The 19,858-nt window shown below is 42.9% G+C and overlaps 2 protein-coding genes across 2 annotated transcripts in view; both read right to left on the bottom strand.

Moving 5' to 3' along the window:
* LOC109480237 overlaps positions 1-11,290 on the bottom strand; it is a 22,389-nt gene extending 11,099 nt beyond the window's left edge. Inside the window, 18 exon segments of the mRNA XM_019782386.1 lie at positions 431-547; positions 831-1,001; positions 1,466-1,582; positions 2,302-2,454; positions 2,758-2,874; positions 3,272-3,448; positions 3,616-3,732; positions 3,991-4,182; positions 4,712-4,907; positions 5,802-5,879; positions 6,196-6,351; positions 6,837-6,955; positions 7,426-7,545; positions 7,971-8,206; positions 8,652-8,754; positions 9,151-9,297; positions 10,187-10,267; positions 11,138-11,290. Coding sequence (XP_019637945.1) covers positions 431-547; positions 831-1,001; positions 1,466-1,582; positions 2,302-2,454; positions 2,758-2,874; positions 3,272-3,448; positions 3,616-3,732; positions 3,991-4,182; positions 4,712-4,907; positions 5,802-5,879; positions 6,196-6,351; positions 6,837-6,955; positions 7,426-7,545; positions 7,971-8,206; positions 8,652-8,754; positions 9,151-9,297; positions 10,187-10,250 — 2,380 coding nt within the window. The 5' untranslated portion in view covers positions 10,251-10,267; positions 11,138-11,290.
* Positions 11,291-15,582: 4,292 nt separating this feature from the next.
* Positions 15,583-18,834, bottom strand: LOC109480356. Its single transcript, XM_019782551.1, has 3 exons — positions 18,704-18,834; positions 17,647-17,782; positions 15,583-17,250 (listed from the first exon to the last, which is right to left on the bottom strand). The coding sequence occupies exons 1-3, from the start codon at positions 18,828-18,830 to the stop codon at positions 16,233-16,235; spliced, it is 1,281 nt and encodes a 426-aa protein (XP_019638110.1). The 5' UTR covers positions 18,831-18,834; the 3' UTR covers positions 15,583-16,232.
* Positions 18,835-19,858: the final 1,024 nt, after the last annotated feature.

Raw genomic sequence — 19,858 nt, 5'->3', positions numbered from 1 at the left:
TCTCCAATAAAAGGTGGTGGAGGGGGAGGTGGTGTCGTAGCTACAAGAAATACAGCATAGATGTCAAACTAATGCGGTCTATCATGGTTTGTCTCTTTATACTATCATGAAAGTTCATCTGTGTTGGTAGTTACATGTTTAAACCGCGACGGGGGTCGACATCGTCTACCAGATACCTTTGACTCAGTGTTGACGTCACACTTCAAAGAAGCCACGTGACAAGCTTCACTGGGTCAGTCTACTGAGGAAGACCAGAGTGACTGGTCGAAAGCTCTAAGCGAGAGAATTTTTTGTGTTGGATCAAAAGTTTTGACTTTAAACAGGTTTGTCTCTTTGTTCACATCTAGATCTATGATCTATAAACCGCTCCGCTTAAAATGGACCACTTGTCAAAACGACCATGGTATACATTATAGAAACGATATGTTACTTGGGCAGATCATAGGAGCCGCTTCAGCATTGTCACTCCCCTCACAGTAACAGACCACGCCGTCAGGTCTGGTGACGGTCTCACCGTCTTCGTAGTATTGTTCGTCGTACTCGCAACCTGCATAATCGGTTAAAATCAAAGCGTGTACAAATGTAAATGAAAACAAGTTTGAATGCACATCTGTACAGTTCAGGACAATGTTATCAAACTATGTGAGAGTGTCATAAATGACTCATTTCGAAATGAGCTTATTTCGAATCACCATGTAAAGCACTTGTATAGTTAAGAGAGAAAGCTAACAAGGCTGACACTTAGGCTATTTAAAGGAGCCAAATGGTGACATAATATTGTCTAACTGGGAACTTCAATAACTGTCTAATTGAAAGTCAGGAAGACTCACAGTTGTATCCAAAGTTGTCCCAGACCAGGAGCTGGCCGCCGTAGTCACAATATACACCGTGTCCCATACAGCCTGGGACCTCCTCTATTGTCGTATCCGGAGGATAAAACTGTCCCCCGTACTCACAGCCAGGAGGGATGGTTGTCGGGGGCAGGGGTGTTGTTGTAGTAGCTACAAGAAATATAGCATTCCGGTTTATAATGGCTTGCCTCTTTGATCACATATAGATTTTTTGATCCCTCAATCGCTTAAAATGGACGAGTGGAATTATAGCATTCAGAGATGATGACATGACGGAGGTATGAATTCTGAAACTCTGGTGTCTTATGATGCAACCTTGTGATACATCTAGTGGCAATGACATGGGCCTAATTTCCAAGAAAATTCTGTGGAACAAGGGGAGTCTACATTGGCCGCCTGTATCCACTGGCCTTCTGCAGCTAATGGATACAGGCGGCCAATATAGACTCCCCTTGTTCCAAAGAATCTGCTAGGAGATTGCATGATGCCATGCTCAAAGCGACATGAAATGGTGGGGGCAAAATCATCCAACTCTGCTTCTTCAACTTTCCCTACCTTCTACCATTTGACAAAAGAATTACTTGACGTGTATGTATAGAAACGAATTGTTTTACTTGGGCAGATCATGGGAGCGGCTTCAGAATTGTCGCTCCCCTCACAGTGACAGACCACTCCGTCAGGTCTGGTGACGGTCTCACCGTCTTCGTAGAGTTGTCCATTGTATTCACAACCTGCAGCATTGGTCAAAATCAACGCGTGTGTAGATTAAAACAATTGTGGTAGGAAAAGACGTTAAGTTAGACCCACACGAAATAGTGTATGGTAGTGTCGATATGTCGAACAAAATGTACTTCTGTGTTACTGATATTAAGTTTTATTTATATAAGATGTACATTAAGGATTTACTTCATTTTACTAGCTTCGAAGAGTGTAAGACTAGATTTAAAGCAATTCACTTCTGATTTTATGATGATTGTAAATACGGGGGGTAACTGATGGTGTGGGCGTCTCAGGTTTTTTTTTTAATATGCTAACATTGATCATGTATGTATAGTATTTGTATTTTTATACTGTAAACCTTTGTATGTGTCACACTGTATGTAATGTTTTCTGTATTTTTGAAAAAAAAAATTTAAAAAAAGAAAAAAAAAGTAAGATTAAAACAAGTTCAAATGCACATCTGTACAATCCAGGACAACGTTAACAAACTATGAGACCATGTAACAGGAACTTGAATGATATTCATGCAGAGAGGAAAATTGAAGAAAACATGTGCTGTCTCAGAACTGCACATTTTCCTTCTCGATTTAACCTCAAGCGTACATTCCAGAGATATTGTAGTGATTTTGTGTTCACGTGTAAACCAGTGGTCATACAGGCATTTAAACATGACAAATGATGGCATTGCCAAATTGGGCTGGTCCTATTCAGAAAAGGATGAAAGACTCACAATTATATCCGAAGAAGTCCAAGAACTGGATCTGGCCGTCTTGGTCACAATATACAACGTGTCCATTACAACCTGGGACCTCCTCTATTGTCGCTCCTGGAGGATAGAACTGTCCCTGGTACTCACAGCCGGGAGGGATGGTGGTAGGTGGCTCTGCAAGAAATATCACATCGTAGTGTGCATTTCTAGATCTGTTCCTAATCGTTTGCTTCCTTTACCACTTTCGCCAATAAAGTTGTGAAGATAGACACTAATATTCTACGGCATTATTCTAAATACCCTAGCTGTCAAAGGTAAAAGGAAGGATGTAGAGAGGCTGGCTGCTGATCGGACCTACTGGACCACTCTGATTGCCGCATGTGGAAAATGTTTGTGTGTGTGTGTGTGCATGCAATGGTTGAGAAAAAACATTCGGAAATAGTTTTTATCAAGGTCATTACATAGAGATTCTTTTACCTGGGCAGATCATAGGAGCGGGTTCACCAGTTTCGCTGCCCTCACAGTAACAGACTACGCCGTTAGACATGGTGACGGTCTCACCGTCTTCGTAGTATTGTCCATTGTACTCACAACCTGCAGCATTGGTCAAAATAAGAAAAATGTGCATGAAAACAAGTTCAAATACACATTAACAAACTATGGGAGTCTCATAAATGACTCATTAGAGCTTATTTCGAATCACCCTGTAAAGGGAATGTGTATAGTTATAGTTATAGAGAAACTGAACAAAAAAAACCTGTGCTGTCTCAGAATCGCACATTTTGCTTTTCGATTTAACTTCAAGCGTGCATTGCTGTAAGAGGTCATTGATGGCTGAGTGTCAGCCTTGTTAGCTTTTGATCTTTGGGAGAGGACGAAAGCTAACAAGGCTGACACTCAGGCTATTTAGAGGTGCCAAATGATGACATTACCTAACTGGGCTAATCCTATTAAGAAAAAGGATGAAAGTCAATAAGTCAGGAAGACTCACAGTTGTATCCGAAGTTGTCCCAGACCAGGATCTGGCCGTCTTGGTCACAAACTACACCGTGTCCCATGCACCCTGGGACGTTCTCTATTGTCGTTCCCGGTGGATAAAACTGTCCCCCGTACTCACAGCCGGGAGGGAGTGGGGTGGTTGTAGATGGAGGAGGCGGTGGTGTCGTAGCTACATGCAATATAACATAGGTGTTCAAAACTTAGTACTGCGGTCTATAATGATTTGTCTCTTTCATCACATCTATTTCTATGATCAGAAAAAAACGTACCGCTCCGCTTAAAAAATGGTACATTTGTCAAAACAACCATTTGTATTGTATATAAACAATGTGTTACTTGGGCAGGTCATAGGAGCCGCTTCAGCATTGTCGCTCCCCTCACAGTGACAGACCACTCCGTCAGGTCTGGTGACGGTCTCCCCGTCTTCGTAGTATTGTCCGTTATATTCGCAACCTGCAGCATTCAAAAGCAAAGTGTGTAGACCAAATCACCATTGAAGTTCAAATGTACAAACGTCTTCAAAACAACACTGTCACGCAATTGTACATTTCGCTCTTTAAGTTGAATTGTACATTGACTGAAGTTACGAATGAATGCGCTTAAGACGTTGCAATGATTTTGTGTTTCATTGACCACGAGGGCTTTGAAGATGTCTGACTGGGGAGGTCATGTTGAGATGTGGGAGACAGGTAATATGTCCTGAATACTCACAATTGAATCCAAAGTTGTCCCCGATCAGTATCTGGCCGTTTTGGTCACATAATACAACGTATCCCATACAACCTGGGACCTCCTCTATGGTCGTCCCCGGAGGATAGAACTGTCCCCCGTACTCACAGCCGGGAGGGATGGGTGTCGTCGTCGTCGGTGGAGGTGGTTGTGGAGTAGTTGTCGGTGGCTCGTCTACAAGATAAAGGAGATACCATCCATTGTAGATGGCTCTAGACCGGATTGGGTTAGGGTTAGAATCAAGCACGGCTCTTGATACTTAGTAGTCTACGCGAATTCAAGAACGCATGTTTGCTCAAGGCACAATTCCGAATGGTCTACGCATATCCAAGAAGTAGAATTGCCCAAGGAACAGTTCTGGATGGTCTACGCGTATCCAAGAACGTATATTTGCTGACGGCACAGTTTCGAATGGTCTACGCATATTCAAGAAGCTAGTCTTTATCCTGTCGTTGCTTCTGCAGACCACTCAAAGGAAGGGGCACATAAGTTAAGGCGGATTGTCAATCCCAATTGACGTAGAGCGTGATGCTTTCTTTCCCTACCCATCCCTCCCTATCTTTTCTGGGGCTTACTCTACACACACACACACGCACACAAACACACACACCGACACACACATACATACACACACACACACACACACACACACACACACACACACGAGGAAAGAGTTCACAATTGAGCTTGTTGTAGAGCTTACCAGTATCAAAGCCACACAGCTCCTGCAGTATACGGTTGGCGAGCTCGCACGGATAGCCGGTGCCGAACACGTTACCTGGGCCGCCGCCGATGGCCTGGAGCGCGGCGCTGTTCACCTGGCCTCCGATCCCCACACTGTACATGGTGATCCCTGCGTCCCTGGCCGCGTCAGCCTGAGCGGCGTAGTCATCCATTGTCTAAGAATAGCAATGAAAGCAAATATGTGTTGTTGTCCATGTCAAACTCCATTGCAATGTTTTGTCTTTGTCAGCATGACTAGCCTAGCCTGAGTGTCAGCCTTGTTAGCTTTCGTCCGCTACCAAAGATCCGCTACCGGCCAACAAGACTGAACCCGAACGCATTGTTGGCCGGTAGCGGATATTGGGGAGCGGACGAAAGCTAACAAGGCTGACACTCAGGCTAGGACTAGCGCTCTGCAATACCTAAAATTTCTGTGTTTTTTTTTTCAAAATGAGACGAAAATTAATGCACATACTGATGTCATCCATAACATTTACATGCTGTGGCCTAAGATAAAAATCAAAAGGTCTGTCCTTGGTGCTGAACAAATTCTACACATAGGGACAGGCCTGTCCTTGGTGCTGAACACCATCTACACATAAGAACAGGTCTGTCCTTGGTGCTGAACACAGCCCACACATAGGGAAAGGTCTGTCCGTGGTGTTGAACACAGTCCACACATAGGAACAGGCCTGTCCGTGGTGCTGAACACAGTCCACACATAGGAACAGGTCTGTCCGTGGTGCTGAACACAGTCCACATATAGGAACAGGTCTGTCCCTGGTGCTGAACACAGTCCACACATAGGAACAGGTCTGTCCCTGGTGCTGAACACAGTCCACACATAGGAACAGGTCTGTCCTTGGTGCTGAATTAGTTGAGATAGAAATTTTGTAAATGTATTAACTGTAGTATTTTTGTATGTCTGAATTTCTGGACATGTTTTGTTCCAAAGCTTAAGTTGATGCAAGTCCTTGGTCAATGTGGCATTCATCTTTGAAAACTTTAAACATCCTTGTGGTGGGAACAACATGTAGTACTCTAAGACTAACAGATGAAGTGTTACTTACAGATTCGTGTCCATTTCCATCGGCATATCCATCGGTCAGGACCACTGCTACTCGGTGGGCCCCGTTACGGAAATTGGACTGAACAAACAAACAAAGAGATAAATAAAACACGAAACACACACAAAGACTAACAAAACGTCATGGAAAAAGTCTGTATGACAGAGTTTAATAATTCAAATGTGGCTTTCTTGTAAGAAATAAAGAAATGAAAACTCAAAGAACATTATTCTACTAATCTCCATGCAGATCCTACGGTGACAATGCATTAGCCATTGGCCAGAGACGTGTCCACACTCCTCTGGCCAATGGATACTGCCTTGCCACCGTATGATCTGCTTGGAAATTAATATTTTAGATGTCAACTTCAAACTATTATCAGGAATGACAGTCCTACCGTATGTGCCATGTAGCTGATCGCCACCCCGATTCGACTGAGGCCTCCTTCTTTCATCAACATGTCGATGTGTCCGGGTAGTGCGGGGTCACTCACGTTGTAGTCACCCAGAGGAATGGCCGTCCTCGGTACGCAGTTGAAAAGGATGACTCCAACCTGTGTCATGGTCAGCAAAAATGGTAATAATAGTGATGGTGAAATAGGGTTAATGATAATGATAATAATTATAACTTGTAAATGATACAACATATGTCAAATGTAAAATAGTTATGAAAACTAAATCTACTCTACAAAGTAGTACAGGATAAAACTCAGTATGAACTTTCTTTCTAAACTTGATTTTTAATATCTATTTAGTACATACTAGTAGGTACCTTCTTATGTACTGTACCCATGTATATTTGTCTGTATATCTACATGTGTTAGACCTTACGAAAGTCGCTGTACTTTTTGTTGTGTCAATAAAGTTCTTAAGTACAATAAATATTTACCACACGCTAAATATTATCATAAGAAAGAGATATCAGTTTAATTGTCTTTTACAGAACAGGCATGCACGGACAACAGAAATTTTAAGAAGATCATATCTCTATAGGTTGAATCAACATTCATTTTATAAGAATTGAGAGTCGAAGACTTACATATACCCAGGCGTCTTGGTTGAAACACTGGAGGAAGTATTTCATGTACTGTTTGGCGACCATGCTCGAAGTGATGCTGGAAGAGTCGTCAACGACGAAAACAACATCGACGGAGCAAGCTGTGGGTTAGAAACGGGCAGAAGCTGTTATACCAAACTTGTTTTTACAAAGTTTAACGTTGAATACTGAGTTTTTACTGATGAAAATGTTGCCATGATGGTATCTGCCAATCACAGGTAAACCTTCATGCGTGCACAGTTTCGACTTGCTGAGTATCTTGATACCAAGAGTCACCACCTTCCTCTAAGCTCAACGAGTAAGTGAGTGAATAAATTTATGGATGAATGAATGAATGGTTTGCCGTGGGATTAGGGTAGAGTGGGTGGTAAAAATGCGTCATATCAGAATAAATAGGGCATGTTATATAATAAAAAAAGTACCAAAAACGTTTTCTACCAAATATCATGACCCTATGTTGTAGGAATTGACCGTCGAAACTGGTAATAAACAAAATTTTGACCATTGTTTCCATTTATAACATCTTTCCTTGCTATTTCCCACTTCCCCAAAATGGATCCAGTTTTTTTACCTCGGCAGATCATAGGGGCGGCCTCCCAGTCCACTGTACTCCCCACACAGTAGCAGACCACACCGTCAGATCTGGTGAGGGTCTCCCCGTCTACGTAGTATTGTCCATCATACTCGCAACCTACAACATTCGGAACCAATGCGCGTAAACAACAACATTGGAGTTTGAAAAACATTTGCAACCTCTTCTTTGCACGCTGGGATCACGTATACATCGGACGGAAATGGAAAACAACAATAACAACAGACATCATCAAATGGGAAAGTTACGGCTCTCGGTGGCAAATGTGCAGATGTTGCCACATTGGCGCACCAAATCCGTAATGTGTTTTTGGCACACATTTACTAGCCTAAGAGGTTCGGTGGGCGTCACTCCATTGTCAGGAAAGGTGAAGTGTAAAGTGCCTTTCCCCAGAGTACGACGCCTGGGCATGGTGAGTATCGAACCCGGGACCTATTGGTTCCGAGTCCAACGCTCTAACCGTTACGCCACCGACGCCACTACTCTGTAATCAACAAGACATCAAATAAGTCAAAAGGACTTACATCCATATCCAAATTGGTCCAAGATAAGGGTCCCTCCCCATTCGTCCGCGCAAACTACACCTGACCTGAAGCAGCCTGGCTCTCTCATCATCGCTCCTGCAGGATAGAACTGCCCCTCGAACCAACAGCCGCCGGGAGGGCCTGGGGGTGGCTGCGGAGGGGTCGGCTCTGGCGCAGGGGTCGGCTCTGGCGGCGGTACGGTCGTTTCTGCAAGAGATATTAAAAGGGTGACCTCCCTGCAGATCTTTTTTGCCTTCTGCAAAGACAGGATCAAATTGGCCAGACTGGATACAGCTAGCCTGGAGTCTAGCCTTGTTAAGTTTGGTCCGCTCCCCAAGATCCGATACCCAGCCAAACCCAGCGGATCTTGGGGATCGGACCAAAGCTAAGTAAACAAGGCTGGACACCAGGCTAGCTGTGTCCAGCCTGGCCACTTTGATTCTGTCTTTGCAACCACCAAAAGATCTTGTCTGTGGAACCGGCTGCCCTGCTCAGAGAGCCAACCCCCATCACAGGTGTTAGCCTTCAAGCTTCTACGAGCCTGGTCAGTTGAAAGGCTCCAATGCAAGGAAACTGGGAACAAAACATGAACTAATGTTTCCATTTATCATAACAATTAACTCCTCTTACCTTCCATCTCATGCCAAAAGGGATAAACAATGTTTTACCTGGGCAGATCACAGGGACAGGTTCACCAGTTTCACCCCCTCACAGTAACAGACCACGCCGTCAGGTCTGGTGACGGTCTCCCCGTCTTCGTAGTATTGCCCGTCGTATTCGCAACCTACAGCATTGGAAAATACACTATGTAAGGCCATAGTTGATTTGATTATATGGATGACATCCTCTGGGAACCCCAAAACTAAAAAAAAAATTGACAAAAAAAAGTTGCCTTTATTATGAAATCTATGTGAGTATGAACAGCCATCCCTCAACAGAGACGGGGGGCGCCACAGACTTTCTGCAACCTATGATCCACTGCTCACGGGGTCACGTGTGTTATCTGTGTTATCTGTTCACCGAAGCGGTGGATTGCTCATTCATTGACAAAGACTGGAGTTGTACAGTCGAAAATTTTGGTGAGTCCAATTTTTTGTGTTGGAAATTACATTTAAATCTTGCTCATAATGATTTCTACAAAACAGATGAATTTTCAAGATATGAAATGACACAGACTTACATCCGGTTACGCCAGGCATGGCCACGACCTGACCAAACATGGTACAATATAATCCTGTCACCCCGCAGGCTGGCTCCTGTATAACAGACTCTGTGGGGTAGAGTTGCCCCTCATGGTTGCAGTTAGTCGGCAGGGGTGGGGGAGTTCCTGTAAGAGAGAGACATTGTCATTTATAACAGTAGTCTATGTAACATAAATCATCACTCTATATCGATCTATTAATGGGTTGGACAAGTTTTCAAAAATCCACTTGCCCGAATCAACTTTTCGCTTGCTCAAAATATACATGTTTCTATGCATTTTTTATCAAGCCTATTTCTACGGAGAGAGTTTGTGACGGTTTTTCTCAAAGCCAGGACAGGCATGTATTAACTCATCCTAATTGATGTTTTTTGTATTGGTCAAACATTACCGGTGTAATCGCAGCCTTTTACAGGCCTGTATTAACTCATTATAATTAACAATTTTTTTATTGTTCAAACATGACCCGTGGAATTGCAGCCCTCTACAGCGCTGAATTGATGCAGGGTTTACAATCAGGTTACAATCACATAAGAGTCAATCAATAATGACAAACAATCACATAATACATAGTTAATACTTGCTCACACACACACACACACATATTGGCTACCATTTTTGCACCAAAAATTGAAATATTTCAATTGAAAAAAAACTCGTGTGATCAAGTTACTTCCACTTTTCAACATATTTGAACGTGTGTAATTATAACATTTCTGATACTTATGGTTGGCGTTAAAACAGCCCATGGTCGAGGCGCGCGCACCCCCACAAACTACCAGAATGTGAACAAACATGGCAAACAACATATGTGTTCAAAATTTCAACTTATTAGTAAGTTATTTACACCACTAGTCATATTTTAGCACCTTCACTTCTTGAATGGCACTTATATGCAATGCAGTATGGTTGATTCAACTTTCTTTGTAAAGAAATGACGAGAAAATAGATTTTTTGTATCGTCCCAATGTTGCATATTTCATGACATATCTATGTAGAAGTGGTCGGTACGTACCAAAAGTTCCGCGGATTGCGACGAACACCACAAAAGCGGACAGCAACAGCCCTGTTCCCGGCATGTTGCTTGTTCTGAAGTCTGTGGAAGATCAGGAACACATACATGTTAAGCTTTGTTGTATTGCGTACTGTAGATATCGAAATATTCACGGTGTGTTTCTTTACATCGAAGCTAACAAAAGCAGGCACATACATGTATTGTCACACCATCGTAGGCTCCCAGAAAAAAAGAAAGAAAGGCATGCATGTACGTCGGTTCATTTTAGCAGCCCGATCACTGAAAAAGCCACACCAGGCGACCTATGCCTGAGATGGGCTAACGGGACCATTTGATTGCATTACTAACACACCGCGTCATAATGCTATTTGAAACATATATTAATATCTTTAAATTACATGTACAGTAATAATTGAATGGCATTTTACAATATGAAAACACTACACTTACACAAACTGGCCACCCCGTCCAAGAATATTAAAAAAACATCTACTGATCTTCGGATAAAAAAGGAAGAAATTTCACAGTGCGCATATTTACGTGCAATCGAAAATACTACTTACACAACTTAAAATGAAGTAGAATGATGAAAATTAAGGAAATTGTACCGTATAGATTTCTTAATTGTAGGCATCCAATGCGATTTCAGGGGGGCAAAACTGGAATAAGGCAATCTTTGTGATATTGACACATACTGCTTCACACTAGCACATTTAAATCAGCATTTCATACTTTGGTCATTTAAAACTGCAGAAACAAAAATCAGCCCAGGGCCCTTCCAGTGACCATTTTCCGTCAGAATTTTTGAAACTTTTGCTCCAGGAGGTGTGGGATAGTTTCAACTCAATATGTAGACGAATGACTACTAGAATATCAACTTTGAAAAATTGGGCTAATAAGCCCCAAAACTGCACTGAATGCCTTTAAGTAATGTGTGTGAACATTTCTTACCGCCTGCTGTATCTCGTAAAGTTCCCACAAGTCGGACCCTGTTCTGTTCTGAAACCAAACTTGCTCCAAATCACGACCAGCTTGCCGACTCGACTGTCCACGGCCGGCTCTGACCGGTTTACTGGCAACTACTTATAACGGATCCAAGCTGTCCAGACCAAACTGCTATGAAACGGCTCTTCCTATTGGTTCACAGCCACAGTTTCTCCCTTTATCAACTAATATTATCAGCATACGTCATAAATATGGATCTGAAGAAGGGTCAGGTCGATTCTTGTGAGTTGTTGCGCGAGTCGCCTGTCCTGTTCCGTGGACTCTGTTTGTTACTAAACAATGGTGTGCGCAGGATGTGCAATTTTGGCTTGTACTCTCTTGATTATTTTCAAGGCCTAGCAGTATGAAAACAACAAGACTTTCTTCAACATCGAGTATAGAAAATAACAAATAAAAAAAAAGTTATGTCGTAACAAAGTAGAAGACACACAGAGCAACTGTGTTTGTCAATAAAAAATGATGTGCGTAGGATGTGCAATTTTGGTTTTTAATGTTTTGATCATGAGACCTGTGCATGTGTTGTCGTGGTGTAACAGTGTCAAAACAACAGTATTTTCTTCAACATCAAGCCTAGAAAAGCAGGAAAAATAACATCTTGTTGGGTCGTGTGGCGTAGTGGCAGCGTGCTCGACTCGGAACCAAGAGGTCCCGGGTTCGAGTCCTGACATGTCATCAATCTTGTGCCATTGGGAAAGTCCCTTTACACGACTTTCCTCAAGTGAAAATGAGTATTGTCCTGTCCTTTATTTGTCTTCAGCGTTGGTGGCGGCATAGAATATGATGAAATAAATGAGTGTCTAGTCATGACATGTTGGAATGAAAAAATAAAGTCTCTCATATGTCTGGGAAGATGTGGCCAGATATAATTATAAGGTCCTGTGGGGTGTCTACCTGTTACGTCCGAGCAGGACAGACGACGTGTGGCTTTGTTTGTTACCAAACAGTGATGTACGCAAGTCGTGAAATTTTGGCTTGTAGTGTTGTCGTTAGAAGACCTGTGTTGTCAACAGCAAAACGTCGATTTTTGACCTGAGCGCTGACCCAATATGTATTTTAATATCACATTTCAAATAAACACAATGTAAATGATCTAACCCGGTACATGTACAAATCCTTTAAACGTTTTCTAGCCTCCGTAGCAGGCTTTTATAGAACTGGGGGTTTGGTGGTCTTCGGCTGTTTCTGATTAGCCCAGTTGTAAATGGAGGTATTCAACCAGGCCGGCTACGTTGCCTATATGCAATGACCCTGAAGACCCCCCAAACCCCCAGTTTTTGGCATGCTGTGGAGGCTAAACGTTTTCGGTGCAGAGTGTAGTGTTGGTAAAAGACATATTCCTACGCTTTGTGGAATATGTTCTATTTGATATTAGGCCATGTTGATTTGATTATATGGATGACATCCGCGCGCGCATGAATTTTCGGCCGTTTCCAAAAAAAAAAAAGTTTTCAACCATACTGTTAATCGTACAAAACAGTTGCAAAATGAGCAAAAATATACCATAAGTTCCGAAAATAGTTTCATCAGGTTGGTAAAACTTAAGAGATATGGGAATTCTTTTTACACAACCAAAGAGTCTCACCTCGCTGACGTTTCGGTGTCTGTCAGACACCTTCAGAGCTTCTGACTGGAGTACTGCATCTCGCCGCTATATGTAGCCGATGTAGGTGGCGCTTTTGCGGCGAGAACACTATCCCAAACGTGGCTTAGTTTGTACCCCCCCTCGTCCCGGTTCATTACAGGGGTTGACTTTCTGATCCAAACTGCCTCCTTGATCCAGCGGGTCCTTCTATTGTCTTCTCTGTCTATAACTTTCGCCCCCTCCCAGTCAATTACGCAGTTATTTCTAGCAATGTGATCTGTCACTGCTGATTTCTTTTCTTCTTTTTGTGCATGTCTTTTCTGTGATCTTGTGTACTTCACTGTGTCCATGTTGTCAGCTTCCTTCTTGTGTTCTTCTAATCTAGTCCCAAATGTGCGTCCCGTTTCCCCTATGTAAACTTCACTGCAGCTCTTGCACGGGATCTTGTATATGCAGTCCGTTTTAGCCGTGTCCTGTAGTTTTGTACTTTTTGGGTGGACCAACAGACTCCTCAGTGTGGTTTTTGGCTTTACTGCGGTGGCAATGTTGTGTTTTCTGAACACTCTTTCAAGGGGCTCTGTGATTCCTTTGACATAGGGGATGATGACCATGGCCCTCGTTTTATCTTCCTGCTTGTTGCTCTTGTCCTTACGCTTGGGTTGCTTACTTCGTTGTTCCACTTTCTTAAATGTCCATGGTGGGTAACCACACCGTGTTAGGGCTTTCTTGACATGTTCTGTCTCTAGTGCTTTGTCTGCATCTTCAGTGACTACTGCATTGCACCGGTCTAGTAAGGTGCGAATGACTCCGAGTTTTTGGTGAAGGGGATGGTGAGATTGTGAAGAGGGGGGTACAACAGGAACTTACAGATCATCTGAACAACACTGACCCTACGGGGAGTATCCAGTTTACACATGAAGAAGAGAAAGATGGCACGCTACCCTTCCTCGACACTCTTATGGTAAGGAAGGAAGATGGCACAGTGAAACTCCTAGTATACAGAAAGTCCACACACACAGACCAGTACCTGAATTTCCAATCTCACCATCCCCTTCACCAAAAACTCGGAGTCATTCGCACCTTACTAGACCGGTGCAATGCAGTAGTCACTGAAGATGCAGACAAAGCACTAGAGACAGAACATGTCAAGAAAGCCCTAACACGGTGTGGTTACCCACCATGGACATTTAAGAAAGTGGAACAACGAAGTAAGCAACCCAAGCGTAAGGACAAGAGCAACAAGCAGGAAGATAAAACGAGGGCCATGGTCATCATCCCCTATGTCAAAGGAATCACAGAGCCCCTTGAAAGAGTGTTCAGAAAACACAACATTGCCACCGCAGTAAAGCCAAAAACCACACTGAGGAGTCTGTTGGTCCACCCAAAAGACAAACTACAGGACACGGCTAAAACGGACTGCATATACAAGATCCCGTGCAAGAGCTGCAGTGAAGTTTACATAGGGGAAACGGGACGCACATTTGGGACTAGATTAGAAGAACACAAGAAGGAAGCTGACAACATGGACACAGTGAAGTACACAAGATCACAGAAAAGACATGCACAAAAAGAAGAAAAGAAATCAGCAGTGACAGATCACATTGCTAGAAATAACTGCGTAATTGACTGGGAGGGGGCGAAAGTTATAGACAGAGAAGACAATAGAAGGACCCGCTGGATCAAGGAGGCAGTTTGGATCAGAAAGTCAACCCCTGTAATGAACCGGGACGAGGGGGGTACAAACTAAGCCACGTTTGGGATAGTGTTCTCGCCGCAAAAGCGCCACCTACATCGGCTACATATAGCGGCGAGATGCAGTACTCCAGTCAGAAGCTCTGAAGAAGGTGTCTGACAGACACCGAAACGTCAGCGAGGTGAGACTCTTTGGTTGTGTAAAAAGAATTCCCATATCTCTTATACCATAAGTTACAAAAAAAATTAATAAAAACTATACCAATGTCGTAGAATGCCAAAATCAAACGAAAAAAGACGAAATTGTAAAGAAATGAACTTGAAGACTAGATTATTCGCCAAACCATATTCTGTGCCATTTGCTCAACCCTCATGACCACGTAGATTTCATAATGAAAAGAACTTTTTTTTTGCAAAACTTTTTTTTTATTGGCACGCGCGCGTCAGTTTTGGAGCTCCCGGAGGATGTCATCCATATAATCAAATCAACATGGCCTTATGGCTGATGTCTATGGTGATAAAACACTGAAAATATAGCAATATTTATACCACACATAGACCTGTTTAGTTGTTTATTGTCCTAGTCTTTGGTAAACATAGCATGCTTTCATCGCGGTCAAATGTTATCTTCTTTAAAATCCAGCAGAAACAAATTTTGCGCCAAAAGATATTGATATATTGATTGTGATGTGTTTTGTATACTTTGATGTGCGTAGGTGAGGAGACAGACACATCAATCATCCACAGGTAGACAACCTGTTATGTATCCATTCATTTATCATCATCTTCATCTTCAGTACTGCTTAGCCTTCTAAAAAGAAGATTACTAGCAGCTGCGCATTAGTACTGTGTGCAAAGTGCAAACAAAGGGTAAGGTAGGGGTGGACGTGGACAAGTGCAAGGACAGGACAAGTGAAATCAGTGGTGCTAGTGTTACACGTATTTACATATGTACAAGGACCGGGAGGCAGCTCAATGCAGCGAAGCCCGTCCCAGCTCTGCTTTGAACTGGGAGATGGACTTCGCCTCCGCCACACTGGGCTCAAGTTCATTCCACTCCTTGATGGTGCGAGGGAAGAACGAGAGCCTGTAATAGTTGTTCTTACTCGCGATGGTTGGTAAGTTTGAGTGTCCTGTTTGGTATCTTAAGTTTATTTACCACATTTGAACAAGTGTGCAGAAAGAATATGAGTTGCATACTTTCAGCATGTTTTTGTGTACAGTATGTAATGTATTGAAACATTGATGTATAAACCTTACAGTAGCTATGTGAAAAACATGTCTGAATATTTGTATATTGATTTTGTAAACTCAACACAATTCAGATGTCCATGTACTTCTGCCATGTCGATTTTATAATAGATTGAATATCGAAATACAACTTGCTTTTGTCAACCGTCACTTTGTTTTTGCTCATTTTTTATGCATTGATGTTTCTCTGACTAATAAAAAAACATCCACCAAACTCAGCACATAGTGGACTTTAGAAAAAAAAACCATCAAGCTCAGCACCTAAGTGTATATACAGCACTACTTGGATGCTACTAGTACTTGAAATGTTTAAACAGTTTTCAAAATTCATCTAGTTGCTTGAGTAACTGTTTTCTTGTGTGTAGTCCAGTTCGTAATTTTGCCAAGCTCAGTACCTAAGTGTGAGATCCAGGTTGTTTCTGTTGATGATTTGTTCAATGTCTTGCAGGTCGTCTTGCGACAGACTGTCAAAGTGTGTAGCCTGAAACACACCAGTTCCTAATTTTGCCACCAAGCTTAGTACCTAAGTGTTAGGTCCAGGTTGTTTCTGTTGATGATTTCTTCAATGTCTTGCAAGTCGTCTTGTGACAGACCATCGCAGTGATGCAGGCCAAGTTTCCTCAGGCTACCGTTGCTCCTCACAACGGGCAGGATTCCTCGTGTGGTCAGCCGATGGCAGTACCATAGCTGCAGTTCACGCAAATGTTGGAAGACATCTCTGTTTAACAACTTGATCAGCAGAGAGTTCGCCAATGTGTCAATCACTTCGGGTGTCCAAACTTGAATACTCGTCAGCTCAAGGAACTCAATTTCCTTGCACGTTGCCAGAAGGCTGCAAATGTCATTGGCTGGAAAGCTCTCTTCAACACTCTGGTACGGACCCAAGCGGAACAACATGAAGGCGCGAAGCCTCGGCAGTCCAGCTTCAGCCGGGTATATCCGTCCGGTGTTTTCGAAGTGGCAGCCGAAAAGAACAAGCCTGACCAAATTAGGAAACACAAAAGCGATTTCGGCAAGATCCACGTGATGGTAGCCGTAGAGTTCGAGTGCCTTGATTCGCCCACCGAGCGATTTGAATATGTCAATGCCATGTGGTGGAAAGTTTTCTGCATCTATGCTCAGTTCTTCCAAGAACTGCAGTTCACCCAGTGCTCCAACAGGAGGCACTGCTTCATACTGAACACCGTAATTGCTAAGATCAACACTCTTCAGTTTGGGGAAGAGGCGATGAATTTGCTCGAGCGACTCGTAACGTAGCGGAAAGTTTATCGTCTGAAGTTTGTACGTTCCCGAAGGCACGTCAGTTCCTTCGGGAGGAAAATCTAACATGTCTGCATCAAGTTTGAGTAAGTTAGGCCAACCTTGTAACGCGAAAAGGACGCCGTCTGATGTCATACTTGTGGAGGACACGTTGAGATTTGTGATGTTCCTACAGCCAGAGTTTAACTCGTCACCAGTACAGTACAGGGTGATGAGTCCCACGTCAGTCACTTGTTTGCACTTGCTGACGTTCAGGTCTTGTAGTGCCGGGCAGCTGGTGTGAAATGAAATAAACCCATAACAAAGTCAAACAAAGGTTTTTATTTACAGCCAAGCAGGTTTTACAAATTGTCAAACCTGACTGATTCTGATTCATACTGCATCTACATGTGTATGTCATCGAACCGTCCTCATGTAAAAGTCTTGGTTGTGAATATTTTGTTATACATGTACAGGTATTTGACATTCAGATGAAATAAACTGCATACATGTATTTACATTATATTATATTAATACTTTCAGTACCAGGTAATCTACATGTGTGCCATGACTAAAACACAAGATGTGGATTTTCAATAACTACATGCAGTTGTACACTCCAACACACTAGAAGAAAAAGAAGAAAATCATATTCAAACTTCTCATCTTATGAACTTACACACACACATACCTTACAGCCAGAGCTTCCATGAGGTCATCATTAAAAGGGCTGTCTGACACATTAAGTTGTACCAGTTTGCTGGTGGACCTCAGGACTGCTCCCATGAGCCTTTGTGCCATCAGTACGTCTCCACTCACTTTTACGCCAAGTTGGCGAAGTCCCTTCAAATACACATCAATGTTTATCAAATTGTGAAACTCCTTATATAAAACTCCAGTAAGTTACAGTAACTGAAAAGAAAAAAAAACAACTTTGGGTATCAAAGAAGGCCATTGGACATGGCCGAAAATTAGGCGAGTCATCTTTCTTTTGTGAGTATAGGTATAGGTGATAAGTAGAGTGGATTAATTCCTCAACTAATAACTGACATCTATCACACCACAGTTGTTCCACTGAGGAACTTTCTTTAAGTTAACTGAGGGACAACTGCCGTGTGCTAGATGTTGGTTAGCCAGGCAGCAGAATCTTCATCCTGTTGAAGGCAGCCGCCTTAAAAGAAAGAAGAAAGCATGAGGAAGGAATCCACTCTACTCCACTTTACCTTTGCCATCTTCAGACATGATATGCACTGTTCGATCAGCTGTTCTGTGAGGTCCTCATCGCAGACGTAGATGTTGAACCTCCTCAGATACGGGTGTAAGAACTGAAGGGACTCCTGGGGAGATGTGGGGATGGTCTGGAGGAGGTCTTCTACAATGGACAGTGCTGGGAAAACATTAATTATGGAGACATCTTAAGTTGTCCAATATATAAAATATCAAATAGAATTACAACTAGAAAGGTAACATTTGCAAAGCAAATGCATATGTTTACCTTTCCAAATGGTCGGCTCTGTTAATTCTTACTCAAGCACGTTCACATATTTGGTGACAGGAGTCTAAATCCCTCCTACTATAAAACTGCAACATGATGTAACCCAACACCAGTTACCATGGTGAGAGACAGTCTGGTTCAGTTAGGTCAGAGGTCACTGTTTGGAGAAAAAGGAGAGGAAATGTAGCCAAAACAATATGTTTTCCTTCGGTAAACAGATTATTTCGGGTATGTTAAAGCCTTGACAACTTACGCAGTCTCCTAACTAGCCTGTTGACTGTTGTTCCCTGCTGCTGGCTGGCGGTCTCCAGCCTTCCAAAGTCCCGGAAGTACGACAGGCACAGAGACCTCAAGGGTGGTACCGGCTTCCGGTGGGGCATCCTGAGATTTTTATTCCTGTTGGTTCAAAGGTTTAATATCTCAAAAAATGATTTGTATGTGATAAGGCAAGATGTTTAAAACGTTCTTTTAGTCCTACAAGTACAACTGGTCAGGTCAGTAGCCTCTACCAGGCTTCAGAAGTGGCTGGAAAGAGTAATAATTGGCCACGTCTTAAGCCTTGCAGAGGCTATGCTTTACCCATTTCTTTGTGTCTTCCTAAGCGCCCCACTATAAAGACAACACCTAAACACTGAACTCAACCCGCTACATCTGCTTTGAGATGGCTCTCTGCGTAGTAGTGAGATACTGTGTTACGGGAACGCCCCCTCCCATTTATGAAACGTTATATGCATTTAGTCTACGACACCAACATACAGAATATTGTCTAGTGCCCACCCATCATAAAACATGGGTCAACATCCAACGTATCCAACTGTTACATACGTATTAAATCAAATTTCCTCACCAAGAAATTCCTAAGTTGCACGTCCTACCAAGGACCTTGGTCCGACTGACCATGACAAATTATTAGCTACTACCTACCTTTTCAGTTGTAGAAACCCATTTTAAGCACAAACAGTTGCTTCACATAGACACAGAACTGTGCAGGCTGTTTCAGACATGACGCAACGTTTCCAACGCCCAAGAATTTGTTATGAAAATACACTACCATATCCAGACATGCCAACAGCTGACAACTGCGGTCAATTCACGGTCATAGTTCAGAGGTCAACGATTTAGCACACCATCATAGTGTCGCGAACAGTTCGCTTGTTGAGTAAGGCATGACTATAGGATGGATTCCCGTCTTTCAGGCTAATAGGCATGTATTACGGGACTCTCGATAAACTAAGTCGGTTTCCTTTACCAGGCTTCGGGAGGCGGCTGGAAAGAGTAGAAATCAGCCAAATAGAGAGATAGCATGCCAAGGGAGTTGGTGTGCCGGAGAGAACAGTTTGGGCATATTTCTACTTTCCAGCCGCCCCCAGAAGCCTGGAAGAGGTTAGGTTTCCTTAATTACTTGTAC

This window comes from Branchiostoma belcheri, unplaced genomic scaffold (genome assembly GCF_001625305.1).
Source record: "Branchiostoma belcheri isolate BF01 breed outbred unplaced genomic scaffold, Haploidv18h27 scaffold50, whole genome shotgun sequence".
Lineage (NCBI taxonomy): Eukaryota > Metazoa > Chordata > Leptocardii > Amphioxiformes > Branchiostomatidae > Branchiostoma > Branchiostoma belcheri.
This window is presented reverse-complemented; position numbering and strand designations above follow the sequence as displayed.

Bases quoted from the DNA above. Each gene is read 5' to 3' on its own strand.
- LOC109480356 (XM_019782551.1), bottom strand. From the start codon at position 18,830: ATGCCCCACCGGAAGCCGGTACCACCCTTGAGGTCTCTGTGCCTGTCG. The intron at 17,783-18,703 runs GTAAGTTGTCAA...TTCGCCAACTTG, and splicing joins CAGGCTAGTTAGGAGACTGC to GCGTAAAAGTGAGTGGAGAC. The intron at 17,251-17,646 runs GTATGTGTGTGT...ATTTCACACCAG, and splicing joins ATGGAAGCTCTGGCTGTAAG to CTGCCCGGCACTACAAGACC.